Below are 24,108 nucleotides of genomic sequence, written 5' to 3'. Positions count from 1 at the left end.
CGGGCACAGTATGTGTATTGGCATTGGGGGCAGGGGTTATCCATGCTTAGTAGGGAATGGTCATTTGCCAGTTTGGTAGACTCTTGAATGGGGATACTATGCCTGGCAGTGCACTGTGATGGGTGAGTGTGACAAGTAGGCACAATGGGAGGGGAAGTTGTTAAGTTTGTTCAGGAGAAGGATGGTTTATAGGCAGTTTAGTATGTGGGGGGGGGGGGGGGGTGTAAGCGCACCTGGCAATACATATATGAAAAACCACATAAGGGTACTGTAGCTCATATAGCAGTACTGTAGATGTACAAATCTCAGGGGGTGATGGTCCTTTATTTGAAGCACCTCCTGATCAAAGCAAATTTTCTGGACTTATGGTCTCAGGAGACAGCCAAGACCATAGAGAGCCTCACAGGACTGTTGTCAATTTCAAGTCCAGCCTAACTCGTTACCAGAACGTGATCTGGTCCCTTCTTAAAGACATGCATCTACAGCAGGTGGTCTTGCCGGAGGACACAAGTCTCTCACTACGGGGACTGTTGAATCTCGTGTTGTCTACTAGACAGGTATCAGTTCACTTTTGCCGGATGGCCCCGGGGATGATGGTGTCCACTTTGAATCAGGTTTATTCATGGGATTTACAGATTGGACTGATTTATGACAAGGAACTTTAATCAACGCTTGACTGGTCAAATCCTCAAACAGTCCCTCACCAGGAGCTGCCCATAGTCCATCTGGGTCTTGGACGGTAGTGACATGGATGATAACTTTTGTGTGTGGGGCACCATTGGACTTCAATTTAGATTACTGCATCAACAGTCTGATCTCCAGTTGTCAGCTCTTGCGAGGAAGAGCCATCAAGGTTTAGTCCAAACCCATAACCAACGAGAAAAGCAAGATCATGCATTGTGTGGATCAATACATTCCCTATATCACAGAGGCGAGTAAGCAAATTTACTCAGCCCATAAACCCTTCTCCCCTATAAACTTACTCAGCCCATAAACCCTTCACCCCTATAAACTTACTCAGCCCATAAACCCTTCACCCCTATAAACTTACTCAGCCCATAAACCCTTCACCCCTATAAACTTACTCAGCCCATAAACCCTTCACCCCTATAAACTTACTCAGCTCATAAGCCCTTCTCCCCTATAAACTTACTCAGCCCATAAACCCTTCACCCCTATAAACTTACTCAGCCCATAAGCCCTTCACCCCTATAAACTTGTTCAGCCCATAAGCCCTTCTCCCCTATAAACTTGTTCAGCCCATAAACCCTTCACCCCTATAAACTTACTCAGTCCATAAACCCTTCACCCCTATAAACTTACTCAGCTCATAAGCCCTTCTCCCCTATAAACTTACTCAGCCCATAAACCCTTCACCCCTATAAACTTACTCAGCCCATAAGCCCTTCACCCCTATAAACTTGTTCAGCCCATAAGCCCTTCACCCCTATAAACTTGTTCAGCCCATAAACCCTTCACCCCTATAAACTTACTCAGCCCATAAACCCTTCACCCCTATAAACTTACTCAGCCCATAAACCCTTCACCCCTATAAACTTACTCAGCTCATAAGCCCTTCTCCCCTATAAACTTACTCAGCCCATAAACCCTTCACCCCTATAAACTTACTCAGCCCATAAGCCCTTCACCCCTATAAACTTGTTCAGCCCATAAGCCCTTCACCCCTATAAACTTGTTCAGCCCATAAACCCTTCACCCCTATAAACTTGTTCAGCCCATAAACCCTTCACCCCTATAAACTTGCTCAGCCCATAAACCCTTCACCCCTATAAACTTGCTCAGCCCATAAGCCCTTCACCCCTATAAACTTGTTCAGCCCATAAACCCTTCACCCCTATAAACTTACTCAGCCCATAAACCCTTCACCCCTATAAACTTACTCAGCCCATAAACCCTTCTCCCCTATAAACTTACTCAGCTCATAAAACCTTCACCCCTATAAACTTACTCAGCCCATAAGCCCTTCACCCCTATAAACTTACTCAGCCTATAAACCCTTCTCCCCTATAAACTTACACAGCCTATAAACCCTTCACTCCTATAAATTGTACCTCCATTTAGAAGTAGATCCTGATGGTGTGCACAGGCGCGTAGTCCTATAACTTTTTTACAAACATGTTTAAATGTAGTTAAGTAAAATAGCACCTACCTATTTCAGTTCTGATGTCACGATCCGGGTATCTGGACGCCATTACTTACCCTTCAGATGCCTCCTAAGGCTGGCTCAGCGTTCCAGGACCGGATCCCGCTGTTCCTGAGTTTCCACATGCAGAATGTCAGAGTGGTGATTTCATCAGCCGCGGCCTCCGCTGTGCCCGCGTGGTTAAATGTGCGCTTGTCAGTCTGGCGTCTCCTGTCTCCTGTGGCTGGCGTCGCCATTACTGTTTCAATTCTCACATGGATTACAAACCAAACTTCCCTCCAAGTGTCTGCATGGGCGCAGCCATCTTGGATTTTGTCATCTGATCATTTCCACCAATCTGCTGTCTGTATTGTTGATTTGCATAATTGCCTAGCCAACCCCTTCCTTGCTGCAGGTATAAGTAAGCTGTGCCTGAGCAAGGAAGGCGTGAGTGCTTTGGTTGTCTAACCTAGTTCCAGTTTGTCTCTCTCCTGTGGTTGTCTTCCAGGTTCCAGCTCCTGTCTCCAGACTTCTGCTATAGAGACCCGCACCAGCATTCCATCTGCGGTGTAGCCTGACTCTCCGATCCATTCTGGACTCACCTGTTTCCAGTTACAACAATCACCTGCTTCCAGCCCAGCTTCCAGCAGTGTACAGCTTCTCTTAAAGGGCCGGTGTCCTTTCTGCAGTTTACCACTCTCCACCGGTATTATTATTTCACCGCTCTCAAACTCCAAACTTCATTATCAATCACCTGCTTCCAGCCCAGCTTCCAGCAGTGTACAGCTTCTCTTAAAGGGCCGGTGTCCTTTCTGCAGTTTACCACTCTCCACCGGTATTATTATTTCACCGCTCTCAAACTCCAAACTTCATTATTATTTCATCGCTCTCAAGTTCGTTTATTATTTAACTGGTTCCAGCCAGTATCCACTCCGTACCAACAACAGTCTGGTTCCAGCCAGTATCCACAGCAGCCGTTTTATCTTCAGCAGCCCAGCCTTTCCTGGAACACCAGCTGGTACGATCCTGGGTTCTCTCCATTGCTACAGTCAGGCCTGGTAAGGACTTTCCAACTAGAAGATTATAAGAACTGTCTCACACTACCAGTGCCTGTGGCCCTTGCCACCCTGTAGTACCCAGGAATTGTATTTATCCTCTGTTGACTTTTATGTTTCCTTTATTGCTGCTGTGTTACGGAGTTTGTCATAATAAACATCATTGACTTTTATCCTGGTTGTCGTGGTCACACCTTCGGGCAGTTATTCTACATGTTACTTACATGTCTAGGGGTCTGATACAACCTCCCAGGTTCCGTTACATCTCAGCCCCTACAACTGAGGCTGCCTCCCGTCAGCTCAGGCCCTCAGTTGTGACATCTGACACACGCTAATAGGAAAAGTCGCAGATAATGAGGGTCATTCTGACCTAATCACTCGCTGCAGTTCATCGCAGTGATCAGGTCAGAACTGCGCATGTGCTGCAGTGCGCCGGCACATGGCTGACAGCCGACGGCTGTCGTTGCCTAGCGATCGCCTCTGCCTGATTGACAGGAAGGGGCGGCACGGCGGCGTTTGGCCACCTTTTTGTGGGCGCCATCTGGCCAATGCAGCCGTGCGTGTGACGTCACACGCAGCTGCTGCGACCCGGGCAGCGACTAGTAACTCCCGGCCAGCACGCAAAAGCTGCGCTGGCCGGGAGCTACTCCAGAAGTGCAAAAGAAAAGCGTCACCGCTGTGCGATGCTTTTGTACTTCTTGGGGGGGTAGGGCCTGAAATGTTGGGCAGACTAGCCGAATGTAATCTTTTTCCTATTTCATCTCACTCATTTTCAGTTTTTGAAACCAGTGAGTTATTTCCACAATGATTCTTTATAGGGCAGTATGGATGGTGTGATGGTTAGCGTCACTGCCTCATGACACTAAGGTCATGGGTGTCCCTGTGTGGAGTTTGTATATTTTCCCCATTCTTGTATGGGTTTGCTCCAGTTTCCTCCCACAATCCAAAAATATGTAGCTTAATTATCTCTATATATGAGAAAGAAATGCACCACTCCAGTGCCCCCCCCCCCCCCTCTGTTGAAACACGTTCACTTACCACAGTGATTTATAATAAAAATTCAAGGTGCACTTCCAAGCACCAATATAACAAAAAAGTAATCACCCTTCAAACTGTCCTATAATCATAAGAGGTTCCCTTCTGGATCGTCCTACTGTACACTGAACCCACAGATAGTGTTCCACAATATTAAATTATATAGATATAGCCTACTCTTATTTCCTGCAACAGTATGTACCATTCTCCCTGATAGCCTCCTCTTATTTCCTGCAAAAATGTGTACCCTCCCCCCACATGATAGCCTATTTCCTGCAACAATATGTACCCTCCTCTTATTTCCTGTAACCATGTGTAACCTCCTCCCACATGATAGCCTTCTCTTATTTCCTGCAACAATGTGTACCCTCCTTCCACATAATAGCCTCCTCTTTTGTCCTGCAACAATGTGTACCCTCCTCCCACGTAATAGCCTTCTCTTATTTCCTGCAACAATGTGTACCCTTCTCCCACATGATAGCCTCTTATTTCCTGCAACAATGTCTACCCTCCTCTTTTTATTTCCTGTAACAATGTGTACCCTCCTCCCACATGATAGCCTCTTATTTCCTGCAACAATGTGTACCCTAATCCCACATGATAGCTTTCTCTTATTTCCTGCAACAATGTGTACCCTCCTTCCACATAATAGCCTCCTCTTATGTCCTGCAACAATGTGTACCCTCCTCCCACATAATAGCCTTCTCTTATTTCCTGCAACAATGTGTACCCTTCTCCCACATGATAGCCTCTTATTTCCTGCAACAATGTCTACCCTCTTATTTCCTGTAACAATGTGTACCCTCCTCCCACGATAGCCTCTTATTTCCTGCAACAATGTGTACCCTAATCCCACATGATAGCCTTCTCTTATTTCCTGCAACAATGTGTACCCTCCTTCCACATAATAGCCTCTTATTTCCTGCAACAATGTGTACCCTTCTCCCACATGATAGTCTCCTATTTCCTTTAACAATGTGTAACCTCCTCCCACATGATAGCCTCTTATTTCCTGCAACAATGTGTACTCTAATCTCACATTATAGCCTCTTCTTATTTCCTGCAACAATGTGTACCCTCCTCCCACATGATAGCCTATTTCCTGCAACAATGTGTACCCTCCACTCACATGATAGCCTCTTCTTTCCTGCAACAATGTGTACCCTCCTCCCACATGATAGTCTATTTCCTGCAATATGTAACCTCCTCCCACAAGAGAGCCTCCTATTTCCTGCAACAATGTGTACCCCCCTCCCACATGATAGCCTCTTTTGTCCTGCAACCAGTAGCGGATCTTGCCACGGGCAAGCAGGACTTTTGCCCGGGGCGCCGCCTTCCGGAGGGCGCTGGCGCCTTCCGGAGGGCGCCGCACCGTGGCAAGATCCGCCACTGCTGCCCGCTGTGTCCGCCGCCCGCTGTGTCCCCGCCTCCTGTGAAGGTAACTAGACGCTACGCGTCTAGTTTCCCTTCGTGGAGAGTACCCTTGCTGAGCGGTGCGCGATGACGTCAAGCGGCGCTAGTAATGTACAGGGGGCGTAACTGACCACGCCCCCTGTATTAGGCCACGCCCCATTTCCTGCCCGGGGCGCTGAGCGGGCTTGAACCGGCCCTGCCTGCAACAATGTGTATCCTCCCACGTGATAGCCTATTTTTTCCTGCAACAATGTGTACCCTAATCCCACATGATAGCCTCCTCTTCTTATTTCCTGCAACAATGAGTAACCTCCTCTCACATAATAGCCTCCTCTTATTTCCTGCAACAATGTGTACCCTTCTCACACGATAGCCTCCTATTTCCTGCAACAATGTGTACCGTTCTCCCACATGATAGCCTCTTTTTTCCTGCAACAATGTGTACCCTCCTCCCACATGATAGCCTCTTTTTCTATTACGTCCTTGAGGATGTTGGGGACACCAAAAGAACCATGGGATATAGACGGATCCGCAGGAGACATGGGCACTTTAAGACTTTCAAAGGGGGCGTGACCTGGCTCCTCCCTCTATATCCCTCCCCAGACTTAGTTTAGAAAATGTGCCCTGCAAGATGGAGGCACTCGGGGGAGCTCTTAGAGTTTCTCTGAAAAGACTTAATGTTAGGTTTTTTATTTTGGGGAGATCTGCTGGCTACAGACTCCCTGCTTCATGGGAAAGAGCAGTCTAGACCCACTTCTAATGAGTTTCAGGGCTCTGCTGCTGACAGGATGCCTTCAGCTCCTGAGGGAAGATGAACGCCGGGCTCTCCTGGATGCTCGCTCCCACAGCTTGCCGTCCCCCTTCTTCAAGCCAGAAGACAGGTGAGTATGTGAGGAAAAGACATCTCTTCAACAAAGACGGCATATAGAGGTACCGCGCAGTTATTTGCTCAGTGTGCGCCAGGCTCCCGGACTGTACACACCGCTGGGTGCAGGGCACGGGGGGGGGGGGTATGGGGGGAGGGGGCCTGGGGAGCTAAAAATACCTCATAAACAAGGCTGGCATATCTGTACAGTGCCCTGGCACTGCCCGCAAACCCCCGCCAGGATAAACATGTAAAAATAAGCGTGAAGAAGCGCCATGTTGGGGGCGGGGCTTCTTCTTCCAGGCTCACTTGGCACCATTTCCTCCTCCAAGCAGCAGCGCTGGTTCTTCCTCACAGCAGCAAGTACCAGGGGCTATAAAATGAGGGGGGGTAGGGCAGATTATTTACATACATATTATAGCGCTGCAGCTCTGTGACACTTGAGGGTGTTTTTCAGACCTGCACTTTGGCACTGGGGTGTGAGCTGGCTCCTTTCCTTTTGTTTCCTCACAGGCTTTTTTTTGGGTGCTGTTAGGGAGACAACATGTCTGAGGCAGAATTTTCCTCTCAGGGGGATAATTTATTGGGGACACCAAATGTTATGGGGGTCCTGTCGGCACCGCCGACTGCTGATTGGTTAACTGGTTTAAATGCTAATGTTACTCTATTGAATCAAAAGTTTACTGAATCTGACTCTCAACTGCAGATTTGGAAGAGATCAGTAGATGACGCTTTATTACAAGGGTCACTAAAACGTGGTGTTGATCAATTAGATGACACATATACCCACACGGACTCTGATACCGGTGCCGATTATGCTGATTCTAGATTAGATCCTAAATTGGCTAAGAGTATTCAATATATGATTGTGGCTGTCAAAGACATATTACGTATTGACGAGGACCCTATAAATCCTGAAACGAGGGTCCTTATTTACAAGGAAAACAGACGCTCGGTTTCTTTTCCACCTTGTTTTGAACTAAATGACCTTTTTGATGGCATTTGGAATACACCTGATAAGAAATGTCTCATTCCTAATAGGATCAAGGTGGCGTACCCCTTTCCCGCAGCGGATAGGGATAAGTGGGAAATACCACCCACAGTAGACAAAGCCCTAGCACGCTTGTCTAAACAGGTAGCGCTCCCTGCGGCTCAGTCGACGACTCTTAAGGAGCCAGCTGATCATAAGCAGGAGGCTACTTTAAAAGCTATTTTTACTACCACGGGGACGCAGCTTAGACTGCTTATTGCGTCAGCGTGGGTTAGTAGCGCCATTGAAAAATGGGCTGAAAGTTTATCTGCTGATTTAGATACTCTGGATAGGGATAGCATCCTAGTGACGCTTGGTTATATCAGGGACGCGGCTGCGTACTTGAAAGAGGCTGCAAGAGGCTGGCCTCCTGGGGCTAAGGCTAATGCTATGTCAATTGCGGCTAGGTGTGCGCTATGGACTCATCAATGGAATGCTGATGCTGATTCCAAGAAAAACATGGAGTCCCTTCCCTTTAAGGGTGGGGAACTGTTTGGTGACGGCCTTACTGATTTAGCATCAGCGGCCACTGCGGGTAAGTCTACTTATTTACCTAATGCTCCTGCGCAACAGAAGAAACCGCACTATCAAATGCAGTCCTTTCGGCCCAATAAATATAGAAAAGGCCGAGGTAACTTCTTCCTCGCTACCAGAGGTAGAGGAAGGGGCAAGAGAACTCCCGCCTCCTCGAGTTCACAAGAGCAGAAGTCCTCCCCGCGTTCCGCCAAATCCACCGCATGACGCCGGTTCTCCCTTACAGGGTTTGGGTTCGCTCGGACCTGGACCCTTGGGTGTTACAAATTGTGACCCAAAGGTACAAACTGGAATTCCAAGATGTTCCCCCTCGCCGTTTTTTAAATCACCCTTACCAGTTTCGCTTCCAGACAGAGTTCTAGTCTGTGGAGCAATACAAAATTTATGTCAAAATCAGGTTGTGATCCCGGTCCCCCGGGCGCAACAAGGGGAAGGTTTTTATTCAAGCCTATTTGTAGTGCCGAAGCCGGATGGCTCGGTACGACCAATCCTCAACCTAAAAACTCTAAATTTTTTCCTGAAGAAATTCAAATTCAAGATGGAGTCTCTCCGATCGGTGATCTCCAGCCTGGAGGAGGGGGAATTCATGGTGTCTTTGGACATAAAGGATGCCTACCTTCATGTTCCCATTTATCCCCCCCATCAGAGTTCTCTCCGGTTTGCAATCCAGGATACTCATTACCAATTTCAGATGTTGCCGTTTGGCCTGGCCACGGCTCCGAGGATTTTCACAAAAGTCATGGTAGAAATGATGGTTCTCCTCAGAAAAAGAGGAGTTACAATTATCCCGTACTTGGACGATCTCCTGATAAAGGCGAGGTCCAAGGAAAAACTGGTACAGGACATTGCACTGTCTCTGTTGCTTCTACAACAGCATGGCTGGCTCTTGAACCTGCCGAAATCACACTTAATTCCAACAACCCGGTTGGCATTTTTGGGTATGATTCTGGACACGGTCCAGCTGCGAGTGTTCCTCCCTCCGGAGAAAGCACTGGAAATTCAGAGTTTGGTAGAATTCATTCTGAAACCACCAACTGTCTCCATTCATCAATGCATTCCATTGCTGGGGAAAATGGTGGCGGCATACGAGGCCCTCCAATTCGGGAGGTTCCATGCCAGAGTGTTTCAGTGGGACCTGTTGGACAAATGGTCCGGATCCCACCTTCATATGCACCGGAGGATAGTTCTATCCCCCAACACCAGAATCTCACTCCTGTGGTGGCTACACAGCTCTCACCTCTTAGAAGGACGCAGATTCGGGATCCAAGACTGGATCCTAGTGACCACGGATGCAAGTCTCCGGGGTTGGGGAGCAGTCACACAAGGGGTGACCTTCCAAGGAAGATGGTCAAGTCTAGAGACTCATCTTCACATAAACATGCTGGAGTTGAGGGCCATTTACAACGGCCTTCTACAAGCAGAGCATCTTCTTCGAAACTGTCCTGTCCTGATCCAATCGGACAATGTGACAGCAGTAGCGTACATAAACCGCCAAGGCGGCACAAAGAGCAGAACAGCAATGGCAGAAGCCACAAGGATTCTTCGCTGGGCAGAGACTCGGGTAAGCGCTCAGTCTGCAATTTTCCTTCCGGGAGTGGACAACTGGGAAGCAGACTTCCTCAGCAGACACGATCTACATCCAGAAGAGTGGAGCCTCCATCAGGAGGTCTTCTCCCTACTAACAAATCTATGGGGGGTTCCCCACATAGACATGTTATTGTCCCGCCACAACAAAAAACTACTAAAGTATTGTTCCCGGTCCAGGGACCCTCAGTTGGCGGCAGTGGATGCACTGACGTCACCTTAGGTGTATCTGTCGGGGTACGTTTTCCCTCCGATTCCTCTCATTCCAAAGGTTCTGAGAATCCTAAGAAAATCACAGATTCCAGCGCTCCTTGTAGTACCAGACTGGCCAAGGAGAATTTGGTACCCGGATCTTCAGGAGTTGTTAGTCGAAAATCCATGGCCTCTTCCTCTTCGTGAGGATCTGCTGCGGCAGGGGCCGTTCGTCTATCAAGCCTTACAGCGGCTACGTTTGACGGCATGGCGGTTGAACGCCAGATTTTAGCCCATAAGGGTATTCCCGATTAAGTCATCCCCATTCTTATTCTTGCTAGGAAGGGTGTGACGTCGAAACACTATCACCGTATTTGGAGGAAATATATTTGTTTGACCTTGGGCGTTTTCTCCATTTTCTACAAAATGGAGTGGATGCGGGCCTTAAATTAAGCTCCATAAAAGTGCAGATTTCTGCTTTGTCAATTTTCTTTCAGAAACAATTGGCCTCACTTCCTGAGGTGCAGACCTTTGTAAAAGGGGTCCTGCACATCCAACCTCCTTTTGTGCCACCTGTGACACCTTGGGATCTTAATGTGGTTTTGACATTCCTAAAATCACATTGGTTTGAACCTTTAAGTAAAGTGGAGTTGAAATTCCTCACTTGGATGTTGTAATTTTGTTAGCATTGGCATCCGCAAGGCGGGAATCTGAATTGGCGGCCTTGTCTCACAAGAGCCCTTATTTGATCTTCCATGAAGATAGGGCAGAATTGAGAACTCAGCAACAATTTCTGCCAAAGGTGGTTTCCTCTTTTCATATTAACCAACCTATTATGGTGCCAGTGGCTACTGGCACTTTCGCTGAGGAAAAGTCTCTGGATGTCGTCAGAGCTTTGAAAATTTATGTTGCCAGAACGGCTCCAGTTAGAAAAACAGGGTCCCTGTTTGTGCTATATGCTCCCAATAAACTTGGGTATCCTGCTTCCAAGCAGACCATTGCCCGCTGGATATGTCACACGATTCAGCAGGCTCATTCCACGGCAAGTTTGCCGTTACCTAAATCGGTAAAAGCCCATTCCACTAGGAAGGTGGGCTCGTCCTGGGCGGCTGCCCGGGGTGTCTCGGCATTACAACTTTGCCTAGCTGCTACTTGGTCGGGGTCAAACATGTTTGCTAAGTTTTACAAGTTTGATACCTTGGCCGATGAAGACCTAAAGTTTGGTCAATCGGTGCTGCAGAGTCGTCCGCACTCTCCCACTCATTACAGAGCTTTGGTATAATCCCATGGTTCTTTTGGTGTCCCCAACATCCTGAAGGACGTAATAGAAAACGGGATTTTAATACCTACCAGTAAATCCTATTCTATAAGTCCGTAGAGGATGTTGGGCGCCCGTCCCAGTGCGTACTGTATTTGCAGTTTAGTTCTGGTTACACACAAGTTGTGTTATGGTTTCTTTAGCTTGTTGCTGAATTTTGTTCATGTCCGTTGGCATGTGTTCAGTTGAATGCCATGTTATTCGGCATGTTTATGGCGTGAGCTGGTATGATGCTCACCTTGTTGTTAATTCCTTTCCTCAAAATGTCCATCTCTCCGGGCACAGTTCCAAACTGAGTCTGGGGAGGGATATAGAGGGAGGAGCCAGGTCACGCCCCCTTTGAAAGTCTTAAAGTGCCCATGTCTCCTGCGGCTCCGTCTATATCCCATGGTTCTTTTGGTGTCCCCAACTTCCTCTACGGACTTATAGAAAAGGATTTACCGGTAGGTATTAAAATACTGTTTTTCCTGCAACAATGTGTACCCTTCTCCCACATGATAGCCTGTTATTTCCTGCAACAATGTGTACCCTCCTCCCACATGATAGCCTGTTATTTCCTGCAACAATGTGTACCCTCCTCCCACATGATAGCCTGTTATTTCCTGCAACAATGTGTACCCTCCTCCCACATGATAGCCTGTTATTTCCTGCAACAATGTGTACCCTCCTCCCACATGATAGCCTGTTATTTCATGCAACAATGTGTACCCTCCTCCCACATGATAGCCTGTTATTTCATGCAACAATGTGTACCCTCCTCCCACATGCAAACTGCAATATTGGTATGGAAGATACAAGAAGACAACAGTAGTGCGGAGACCTTTGATATAGTAAAAGGTTTTAATGATACAGTGCCCTTACAATATAGAGTTATAGAAGCATAAAATAACACCAAACGTGGGAATGCAGGAACAGAGAGGTCACCATTCAATGTCCCAAACAGATGTCTGATAGGGAAACAGTAGGCTTTCAGTTCTGGATCCTGTACCCACCTCACAGAATGTCCACCAATCACCAAAGGATTTTACTAAATTGATTGAGCAGCTACCATTTTATATTGATGTTCTGAGAAGCATGGTTGGGACCAGTATTTGAAAGACATAGAGAAACCAAACAACACTGCTGAAAGAGCGCCTTAACATTAAGTTACATATAAAGATATAACAAAATGTGTTATACTTGTGGAGGTCACAATTCCTGAAATGCTGCGCTTGCCCGGAATACTATGTGTGGTATTGGGGCAGAAACAAGAGAAAAACAGACGGCTGCGCTGAATGTCAGGAAGGTATGTATAAATGTGAAGAGAGCCAACGTAAATAAATGCAATATTTATTAATAATAAAAATAGGTTTAAGACATATATACCGGTATGTGAATAATATTAAAAAGAGTCACATTATAGTTTACTCAAATGTCTGACAATATCTCGTGCTTAATACTGAAATGGCGGACGTATCATTGATGCTGAAAGTCCGTATTCCACTTAATATAGTTGATTTCTATTGAACAGACAAAGGATGAACAAGGTGCACGGATACTTTCCCAATTGGGTGTATGTCCCTCGATTGAAACAAATCTCAGTACCTCTCCGGTGGGCTGGTCAAAGCCGAGCGTCCTCGGCATAAGTGTGCTGCAATACCCACATAAGCTGTGCAGCGGAGGGGAGATAGCCATCTATTCACAAGCTGACTGTAGTGGCGTGCGTGTTAAAGCCGCTGGCGACGGGAGATGTGAACGGAGGGTCCAATGTAGATAGAGATCGATGTGCACCTTGTAGTTACACCTGAGCAAGGTGTGTGTGAGGGCGGGTTCTGACGCGTTTCGTCACGCTCCACGTGACTTTTTCAAAGGTAGAATTTGAAAGACATGCTGGTTCTTGTAGTGCCATTTGGAGGATCTAGGGGTGACTACAGGTGTGTTGACTCAATTTAGACACTGAGGACGTAGAGACAGCAGCGGGAGCGTGAATATTACGTTGCAGTTAAGTGTACACACAGTGCTCTCCTTACTTAAAAATCGTACAGACTGTCACCATCGGCTGCACCTGACAAAATGCGATTATCAGCTCCAGGAGCAGCAAGTCTGTCAGCTAATTAGATGATAAGGAGTTCTTGCCCGAGTGTCCTCCCAATATACACAGCTGCAAAACGTCATCACATCGTCTGTTTTCTGGCCGCAGGTTGATTGAGTTTATTACAACATACGAGACTTTGTTTGGAACTAACCCATATATAAAATATATACAGGTTGAGTATCCCATATCCAAATATTCCGAAAATACGGAATATTCCGAAATACGGACTTTTTTGAATGAGAGTGAGATAGTGAAACCTTTGTTTTTTGATGGCTCAATGTACACAAACTTTGTTTAATACACAAAGTTATTACAAATATTGTATTAAATGACCTTCAGGCTGTGTGTATAAGGTGTATATGAAACATAAATGAATTGTGTGAATGTAGGCACACTTTGTTTAACGCACAAAGTTATAAATAATATTGGCTAAAATTACCTTCAGGTTGTGTGTATAAGGTATATATGATACATAAATGTATTCTGTGCTTAGATTTAGGTCCCATCACCATGATATCTCATTATGGTGTGCAATTATTCCAAAATATGGAAAAATCCCATATCCAAAATACCTCTGGTCCCAAGCATTTTGGATAAGGGAGACTCAACCTGTACCAACTCAAAGCTGAGTCTCATTTGGATATAACTATATAAAGTCGTTATGTCCTTCTTTCCTCTGGAGTGTAAGAAATACTAAAGCGTTGCTTTTATTTTAATTTTAACTATCTCATTATATGTGTATGTGCTTATTTGATGTTATTTTATTCTGACTTGTAATAAATTGTTTATGCGCCCTCTGATAATTATTTTATCCTTTAGTATTGTTCTGTACTGGGCAGCTCAATACTGCCTTGTGAGAGCTGCTATCTGTATTTATAATTAATGTAAAGACCGCTTTGATGAAATAGGCTTCATGGCTAGAAAGCACTGGATTTTTTTTTTCTTTTGTAGTAATAAAATATTCAAATTGCAAACCACAGGTGAAGTCCACGACTGAGATTTATCCATTTTCCATAGAAATCCAATGTAAAAATAGCAGTGGTGATTAAGCAGGGATTGCAGCAAGTCACAGGGTGGAATTCACAGCAGTTAATAAATGCACAGATCACACCGCATATAGGTGGTCATTGCAAGTTGATCGTTAGCTGCTTTCGGTCGCTGTGCAGCGATGAGGCAAAAAATGGAATTTCTGCGCATGCGGCGCAATGCGCACGCACAACGTATTATTACAACGACCGACGTAGTTTCACTCAAGGTCTAGAAAAGCATTTCAGTCGCACTTCTGGCCGCAGAGTGATTGACATGAAGCGGGCGTTTCTGGGTGTCAACTGACCGTTTTCTGAGAGTGTTCAAAAAAATGCAGGCGTGCCAGGAAAAACGCAGGCGTGGCTGGGCGAACGCAGGGCGTGTTTGCGATGTCAAAACAGGAACTGAATGGTCTGAAGTGATCGCAAGCGCTGAGTAAGTTTTGAGCTACTCTAAAACTGCACAAAAAAAAACTTTGTAGCCGCTATGCGTTCCTTTCGTTCGCACTTCTGCTAAGCTAACATACACTCCCAGTGGGAGGCGGCATAGCATTTGCACGGCTGCTAAAAACGGCTAGCGAGCGATCAACTCGGAATGACCACCATACTGTGAAGCAACAGAAGCAATGTGCAGTAATTCAGGCACTTAGCTGAGTAAGTCACTCAGAAAACACACTTGGATATCAGGAATAGGGACCGAATGACAAGGCTCCAACAAGAAACTATCACCAGCACTGGAGCATAGGGCTGACCGCCCCATATCAGGATTAAGGACCAATCAGAAGGCAAGGAAAGGACCAAACCTTCAGCAACAATTAAAAGCCACATCCGTGCAGTGTCCTGGCTGCTAAGAAACAGCTGGGACCAGGAAACACTGCGGCTGCCCGTAGCCCTGGTTACCAAGCAACAAGCATGATCCTTAGCCAGTGCAGTAATACTGATGCATCGTCCTGGGCGCCTGGCAACAGCCAGGACCCGTGCTGTGAATGAGCCACGTCCTCGGCTCATAACAATAGTACACTCTCAAAAGACTTAGGTAAGCGTTCCAAATATAATTTCCAGGTTCCTCATAACAATGTCCAACATAAAGTCCAGCGGGTCACACAAGTCATATATGCATAAGGGAAGGAAAAAGGGGTTACAATAATACATAAAATATATTTAGCAACACATATAAAAGTAGGACCAAAAAAAAGTTATATAAAAAAATATGTATGTCAAGTCAGAAAACACTTCAGTTCAGATTCTGTTTAACTCTCTCGGAGCCAGGGTTTCCAATTCATAAATCCATCTCATGTCAGACCTTGATGACATTCAATCTAAATTTCTGGTTCTGCACTTTAGTAAAATCTGATGACCCCCCCCCCCCCCCCCCCAAAAATGGAATAGTGGATTTTCCTAAAATGTGCAGAAGCCGTGTGTCTTTCAACCCTTCCGTATGTCGTACACGTGTTCTGGTAACTGGACCTTAAGGCACCTAATGGTATTTCCTATATATAACAGACCACCTGCACACTCAAGAGCAAAGACTACCATCTTTGAGTTGCATTAGATAAACTCTTTTGTAGGGTAGGTTTTACCATTAACAGTGAACTCTAATTTTACTCTTCATACTTTTGACAGTATTACCCATAAGGCAATCCCCGCACCTATGAAAGCCTTATGAGCGTATACTTCCTCTGGGTTCTACCTCCAGGCTGCTTCGCACCAACTGACCCTTTACCGTCGGGGCTTTTCTATATATGAAAACGGGATCTGATGGTAACTATCAGCTAAAATGAGGTCCTGCAGTTTGCTAGGGTTAAGAGGAACTGTACGGACAGTGAGGTCTGTAATGAACTAAAAGAGGATGCCGACGATTCCTGAAAAAGGATGTAAGATAAGTACCCTGGAGAAGATGAAAGAAAGGATAGACAAAATCGAGAGGAAAGATTTTTTGAAGGTTAAAGACACTCATCGGGAAGCGGATGACCGGTACCAAAGGGCTTTCATCAGTCAGTACAGCACCGGTTCTGGAGACATTGAAATAATTTAAAAAGCTAATAGGAAGCTTTTGATGCAGTTGAGCATTTGGCCAATCCACGCCACTGTCAGTCAGATCTTGTAGCCCAAGCATTGTACAGCAAGTGTAGTTACAGGCCATGATGGCTGATCTAGTCAGTGGAGAGCAGGGGTGTGGTATAGGCAAGATGTATCTGAGAATACGGCCTTGAGAATGTTAATCAAGGTGGTTGGCCAGAATTGAGGCCGCAATACAATCAGATCTAAAATGTTAATTTCTAACCTCACATTCCCCTGGGCACCTGCTGTATAAATGTGCATTGAGGGAAGGTTTATTGCAGGAACCTGTCTCTGTCAGGTTTCAGGAGAAAATGAGCAAATACCCAAGTATGTACCCAACTGTACAGTAACTAAAATGATGTCATAATGTGAAGAGGTCAATAAAGAGCCAGTGACAGGCTGTTCACTGAGGTTTATACATCTTAGGAACTCCACTTACTCAGGACTTGGAAATGGTTTCTCCCCGGTGTGTCTTCTGATGTCTAACAAGATGTGGTTTCAGTTTAAAACATTTCCCACACTCAGAACATGGAAATGGCTTCTCCAATGTGTGACTTCTCTGATGTGCAACAAGACGTGATTTCAGTTTAAAACAATTCCCACACTCAGAGCAAATAAATGGCTTCTCATCTGTGTGTATTCTGTGATGTTCAACAAGATGCGATTTTAGTTTAAAACATTTCCCACACTCAGAGCAGGGAAATGGTTTCTCACCTGTGTGACTTCTCTGATGTGTAACAAGATGCGATTTTAGTTTAAAACATTTCCCACACTTAGAGCATGGAAATGGTTTCTCACCTTTGTGACTTCTCTGATGTGCAACAAGACGTGAATTCAGTTTAAAACACTTTCCACACTCAGAACATAGAAATGGCCTCTCACCTGTGTGATCTCTGTTATGTATAACAAGAGCTGATCTGTCACTAAAACATTTCCCACACTCAGGACATGGAAATGGCTTCTCACCCGTGTGTATTCTGTGATGTGTAACAAGAGCTGATTTCCTTGTAAAACATTTCCCACACTCAGGACATGGAAATGGTCTCTCACCTGTGTGACGTCTTTGATGCGCAACAAGAGTTGATTTCAGTTTAAAACATCTCCCACAGTCAGAACATGGAAATGGTTTCTCACCTGTGTGACTTCTCTGATGTCTGACAAGATCGGATTTCTGTGTAAAACATTTCCCACACTCAGAGCATGGAAATGGTTTCTCACCTGACTTAGCTGGCTGATGGGTAATACGCTTTGTGTTCTGTATAAAACATTTAGCGTTTACAGAACAGGGAAATACTGTATCTACTCTCAGAGCTGCACCAATATCAGAGTGATAAGGAGAACATTCCCCGGGATCTGAGGAATCAGGTGATATATCTGCACAGTGAGGGACTGGATGTATAATTGGGGTATTTAGGTTTTTTCCTGGAGATTCTCTGGTGATACCATCATCATCTATTTCACAATTCTGAGGTAAAACAAGATCTTCCTCCGAGACATGCCGGCTGCTACATCCATCTGCTGGGAATAAAATACATACACGGAAATATAAAATGTCTGTCCACAAGTTTAATTTTTCATTAAAGACTGGTGAAATGTCCCCAAATTGCCATCAAATGGGCAGATGTTTGAGTAAAATATAAATTATTAACTGGCATCTATACTGATACATACATGCCACCACACCCCTGTATTAGACAGTATCTTCCTCCATTGAAATACTATAACTAGGCAGATATCTCTGCAATCCATTGTCATAAAATTCAGTGACAATGGCAGCATATCACAATTTAAGCATCTTTCAACGAGATGCATTCATGTATCACTCAGATGGAATTAGGCTCTTTCATCAGGACAAAGCACCACTCTACAGGTCCAAAGCCACCAGATTATGGCTGGAGGAACATTCCTTGGAGTCTGGCATTATGAGTTGCTGAATTTGAACCCAATAGAACACGTGAGATGCAGAGTCACTGGTGAATATTAGGGGATTGTGGGACATTATTCTGGAGGCATGGTGAACACTATCTACATTTTTAGCTGCCGATAATTCACCGTCTTGGCTTCAGGAATATCCACATAGGCTTGCTGTGCTTCATCCATCACACAAGGAGCTAATTTTTCCAACCACTCCTCTGGTGGCCACTTAAGCCGAGTTGTCCTTCCAGATGTCAACAGAGATGCCTCAACATCGTCTGAGGGTGTCATCTTCTGTAACATGGCAGGCCCGCGTTCGTACAGTCAGAGCTGACTGAGCAACTTGTTGTTCTCCACCTGGGTCTCAGCAACAGCCAGCATTTGGGCCTGCTGTGTAGCAACCACATTCGTTAGGGTCCAAAAGATTTCATCCATCTTGCTATATGAGACAATGGGACGGAAATTTGGCCTATCTTAACACGCACTGCTAAGCCACTGACACTTGTAAAATCTTAGCTGCTAGTGGCTGCTGTGTATTACCTCCTAGAGCACAGGTTCTCAAACTCAGTCCTCAGGACCCCACACGGTGCATGGTTTGCAGGTCTCCTTACAGAATCAGAAGTGAAATAATTAGCTCCACCTGTGGACCTTTTAAAATGAGTCAGTGAGTAATTAATACACCTGTGCACTTCTGGGTAACCTGCAAAACATGCACTGTGTGAGGTCCTGAGGACTGAGTTTGAGAACCACTGTCCTAGAGGATCAAAACAGCAACCAAAAAAAATACTTCCCCTTTAATTAGGTATAAACAGGATACACAAAGAAACTGCTTCTACTTAGCTGTCTTGCATACCCCTTCACCAACCCAGCAAGAACAAATCTGGCAGAAGGATATCACGAATAACACGGACGCCACTTTGTACATTTCTGCTTTACAATGACTCTGCACTCTGGTCACTTTATCAGGTGGTTTCCTTATTCATCACAAATGTTGTAACATCACATTTGTTCACCAAACATGGCTTTCCTGACCACTAGCTAAGCCCCACCAGCCCTCCCTGTCATCCGGCTGCTAACCAGCATCAGAATCTCCGCCCACTGGTTCCCAGAATCCTTTATACCATCACAAACACTAATCAGTCACATCCAGGTAGTGCAGCTGTATTAATTACCTTCATAACCCCATCTGAGCATCAGAATGTGGCCAAGTATACTCTTTGTCACAATATATATGCACACGGTGGATTCACAATATTATGACCACCAGCTAATAGCCAGAGTAACCGCCACGTGCAGCATTGACATCAGCTAGATGGGCTGGTAGGTTGACACAGGTGAGTTGCTCCATTGTAGTGTGTCGGTCGTCCCTCACGCACCTTTGTAGATTAGGCTCACCTCTCACCAATGGCATGATACACCTTCATCACAACAGCACGTGACCAGCTCACAAACTGCGGTGTGTCAGTAATACCTCCACCTCTGGCCAGAAAGCCGATAATCATCCTATTTTACCCATGACAGCAACGAGTGATGTGTGTGCAGATAGCCTATCACACAGCCTATACCACTCTTGGATGTGCGGTCGCACTATGAAATGTGCACGCTTTCGGTGGTAGAATGCAATCAACCTTCGCATTCATATATAGTTGAGCTTGAATAAGAATCACGGATTCAAATAGTTGTTGTCTGGACAATAAACACATTGGTCTATTGCATCTAATCTTGTCTAATCCTTATTAAGAATAATAGACACAAGCACCTGGCCTTTACATTATTGTTTCATTATTTATATTTGGATTCATTGACGGGACATATTTTATCTCTCTGTCTGAGTGGAGCAGTATACTGCAGCCAGTGAATACTGCGGCTATTCAGAACATTATCATACAAACAGATAGAGGTCTTGTTACTGGATTGGCACAAAATACCGGTCTTATACACTACCCCTAAACTGCACAAGGATGTGGTCTTCCCACCACGTAGACTCATCACTGCAGCAAGGGATCATTACAGTATCCTGTATCACCGTGCTGGATCATTATCTGCAGCCGACAGTGCAATAACAGGAATTGTCCCCTCTACAAAATACACATCTCATGTGTCCCATCAAAGTCACGAGTTTATATACTATTATTCCTCATTCCAGATGGATTAAGGCCACCCGCAGGTTCTTGGTGAATAACTCCCTGAACAAGAGGCCTGAAATGGATTTCTTCATGACCCTTCTAGAGCTTACCTTATAAAGAAATGATTTCCTTTTTAATAATCCGGTTGTGCTATGGGCTCTTGTGTAGGGCCCAGCTTTGTGAACATTTTTATGATCGAAGTTGAATGTGACTAATTTCTCTCCAACCTGGACGTCTTGGGCCAGATCACGGCTTACTGACGCTACATAGATGATATATTTCTACTCTGGGCTGGTGCTGTGGAGACGTTTGGACAAGCAACGCGGAACATGAATCAATTGTACAGCTTGTCTAAGTTTACTTACAGTATGTATGAAGTTTTAATTCTGTCCATTACCTACTGTAGATGTGGCAGTGAATTTAACCTATCAACATGAAATCCAAATGCAAATCTATTTTAAAAGAATGGATAGGAATATGGAACTGCAGGCTGGTATCCACCACCCTCCTTTTTTAAAGTAGTAAATGCCCTACTCTCAGTTTCTTAGGATTTATCAAATTTGATCCCATGGATGCCTGGCCCAGAAAAGCAATACGCTGCACACATTTCTCAAAAGAGGTTATGGTCAGATCTCTGGGCTGTTAACACAGTGACATGATGTGAGGAGGAGAGCAGGAGTATAATAGGGGCTTATGGTTCCTGATGTATGAGATACACCAGAGAGTGTGAAGAGGAGACTGGTCAGATCTCTGGGCTGGTAACACACAGTGACATGATGTGAGGAGAGCAGGAGTATAATAGGGGCTGATGGCTCCTGATGTATGAGATACACCAGAGTGTGGGGAGGAGACTGGTCAGATATCTGGGCTGGAAACACACAGTGACATGATGAGAGGGAGAGAGCAGGAGTATAATAGGGGCTGATGGCTCCTGATGTATGAGATACACCAGAGAGTGTGGGGAGGAGACTGGTCAGATCTCTGGGCTGGTAACACATTGTGACATTATGAGGGGGGGGGGGGATAGAAGTATTATAGGGACAGATGGTTTCTGATGTATGAAATACACCAGAGAGCGTGGGGAGGAGACTGGTCAGATATCTGGAGTGGTAACACAATTACATGATGTGAGGGGGAGAGCAGGAGTATAATAGGGGCTGATGGCTCCTGATGTATGAGCAACACCAGAGAGTGTGGGGAGGAGGCTGGTCAGATCTCTGGGCTGGTAACACACAGTGACATGATGTGAGGGGGTGAGCAGGAGTATAATAGGAGCTGATAGCTCCTGATTTAGGAGATACACCAGAGAGCGTGGGGAGGAGACTGGTCAGATATCTGGGCTGGTAACACAATGACATGATGTGAGGGGGAGAGCAGGAGTATAATAGGGGCTGATGGCTCCTGATGTATGAGATACACCAGAGAGTGTGGGGAGGAGACTGGTCAGATCTCTGGGCTGGTAGCACACAGTGACATTATGAGAGGGTGAGAGAAGTATTATAGGGGCAGATGGTTTCTGATGCATGAGATACACCAGAGTGTGAGGAGACTGGTCAGATATCTGGGCTGGTAACACAGTGACATGAGTGACAGGGAGAGCAGGAGTATAATAGGGGCTGATGGCTCCTGATGTATGAGATACACCAGAGTGTGTGGGGAGGACACTGGTCAGATGTCTGGGCTGGTAACACAGTGACATGATGTGAGGGGGAGAGCAGGAGTATAATAGGGGCTTATGGTTCCTGATGTATGAGATACACCAGAGAGTGTGAAGAGGAGACTGGACAGATCTCTGGGCTGGTAACACACAGTGACATGATGTGAGGGGGAGAGCAGGAGTATAATAGGGGCTGATGGCTCCTGATGTATGAGACACACCAGAGAGTGTTGTGAGGAGACTGGTCAGATCTCTGGACTGGTAACACACAGTGACATGATATGAGGGGGAGAGCAGGAGTATAATAGGGACAGATGGTTTCTGATGTATGAAATACACCAGAGAGCGTGGGGAGGAGACTGGTCAGATATCTGGGCTGGTAACACAATGACATGATGTGAGGTGGAGGGCAGGAGTGTAATATGAGCTGATGCTTCCTGATGTATGAGATACACTTATTATCTACTGTCCAACCATGTGCCTCTGGGCAGTGAACGGATGGATGAGAGTAACAAGACAGAAATGGTTAACTGTAGGAAGGAAGATACAGCAACTGAATCTGCTTTCACTGGGTATTCCTAGGTGGCCCCTGTTGGGGTTGCTAGTGCAGGGGAAGCCAGGAACTCCTCTACGATAAGAGTTCAAGGAAAAAGATATATAGTGGTAAAAAGCCTCAAAATAGATGTAGGGGAGTAAAAGATGCGGTGGACAGAGAAAGATTATAGTGAGTGTGTGGATGAGTGAGCAGGTACTATAAAAGTACAGAAGGTAATGGCATCAATTATCATCCGGGTATGGCAGTGCTTTGGTTGTGTGACCGAAGCTAGAGACACTGTTTACAGGTGGAATCCTTAACCTACAGTACCCCTGTCTTCCTAGGAAGTCTCCCATTCAAGTACTGGCAAGCCCAACAAAGCATAGCTTCCAAGATCAGACGAGGTTGGGCATATCTAATGTGGTATGACTGTAGGTGAGTGACCCATTGTATTCTAAAGGGATACATATGTATAGTCATGCACTATCATAAACGGATGTACAACCAACCCCCAAACTCACTGAAATTACTCACGGGAGTATGTGACAGTATAACCTCCAATTAAGAAATATGTCATACGCATGAGTAATAGCGTTCACACAGATAGAACATACAGTTTAGATGAATGTGCCTGATAACCACTAGTAATATACATAAAGTATGTTCTAATAGTAATATACTATCCTGAGGGAGTATGCCCAAAATACCACACTCACTCACAATGCTCTTGTATACATTCTAATTAGGAAGAAAGAAGGATCCAGAGCATATACCATACACATCATTAACTGTTTTCACAAGCATATATCTTACAATTAAGATACATGTCCCTACAGCTGGTGGTGAGATAGTAAAAAATAACCACTAGTAGGTACTCAGGCAACACTAGAGTGTATATATATATATATATATATGTGGGGATAGATGCATAATTCCCAGAAATTGTGACGTGGACTGGTCTTGTGCACAGATGTGCGTTTCACTCAAAGTTGGCTCACCTGCCAACTTTGAGTGAAACGTGCGTTGTCAGTGCCTGGCCCTTAATCATGTGTTACCACTGACTCCAGCACTGATGACTCATGTGGGGAATCAGCTATAATAAGGACCTGATGAGTGCAATCCTCCCATGTTTTGGTATCAATTGTGTTTCCACATAGATCTAGATCTTGCTCCAGAACTATACCCTCCAGCATAGTTTTCTTGCAGTGTTGTTTTAACTGCTGTGCTCAGTCTCCACGACAGCAGCAAATCTATACACGCAATTACTTTGGCACCATTTTTTAGGCAGAGTCCTCATACCAGTTAAGTTGCTTTCACAGTGAAAACCAACGAAACTGGTCCCGCATTGCATAAAGTCCATGTCCTATTGCGGGTATTCCTGGTGAAGTCCAGTGGACTTCTTAGACTCCACCTCAGTATATTTGGCTGTACTAATTGCAGCTGTTTGAAATAATCATCTGTCTGTGTACTCGGATACACTTGCTGTGTTTTTTGCTCCATAGTTTTTGCAACACATCCGTGCCTCTCATTGCATACTACGCACTGTC

General features: G+C 45.4%; 1 protein-coding gene across 1 annotated transcript in view; it reads right to left on the bottom strand.

The window, feature by feature from the left end:
• Positions 1-15,662: 15,662 nt before the first annotated feature.
• The window catches only part of LOC135054484 (oocyte zinc finger protein XlCOF6-like), an 80,154-nt gene continuing 71,708 nt past the window's right edge, over positions 15,663-24,108 (bottom strand). The window contains exon 8 of the mRNA XM_063957591.1: positions 15,663-17,547. Coding sequence (XP_063813661.1) covers positions 16,769-17,547 — 779 coding nt within the window. The 3' untranslated portion in view covers positions 15,663-16,768. The remainder of the gene's footprint in view (positions 17,548-24,108) is intronic.

The sequence above is a fragment of the Pseudophryne corroboree genome, chromosome 3, assembly GCF_028390025.1.
Source record: "Pseudophryne corroboree isolate aPseCor3 chromosome 3, aPseCor3.hap2, whole genome shotgun sequence".
NCBI lineage: Eukaryota > Metazoa > Chordata > Amphibia > Anura > Myobatrachidae > Pseudophryne > Pseudophryne corroboree.
This window is presented reverse-complemented; position numbering and strand designations above follow the sequence as displayed.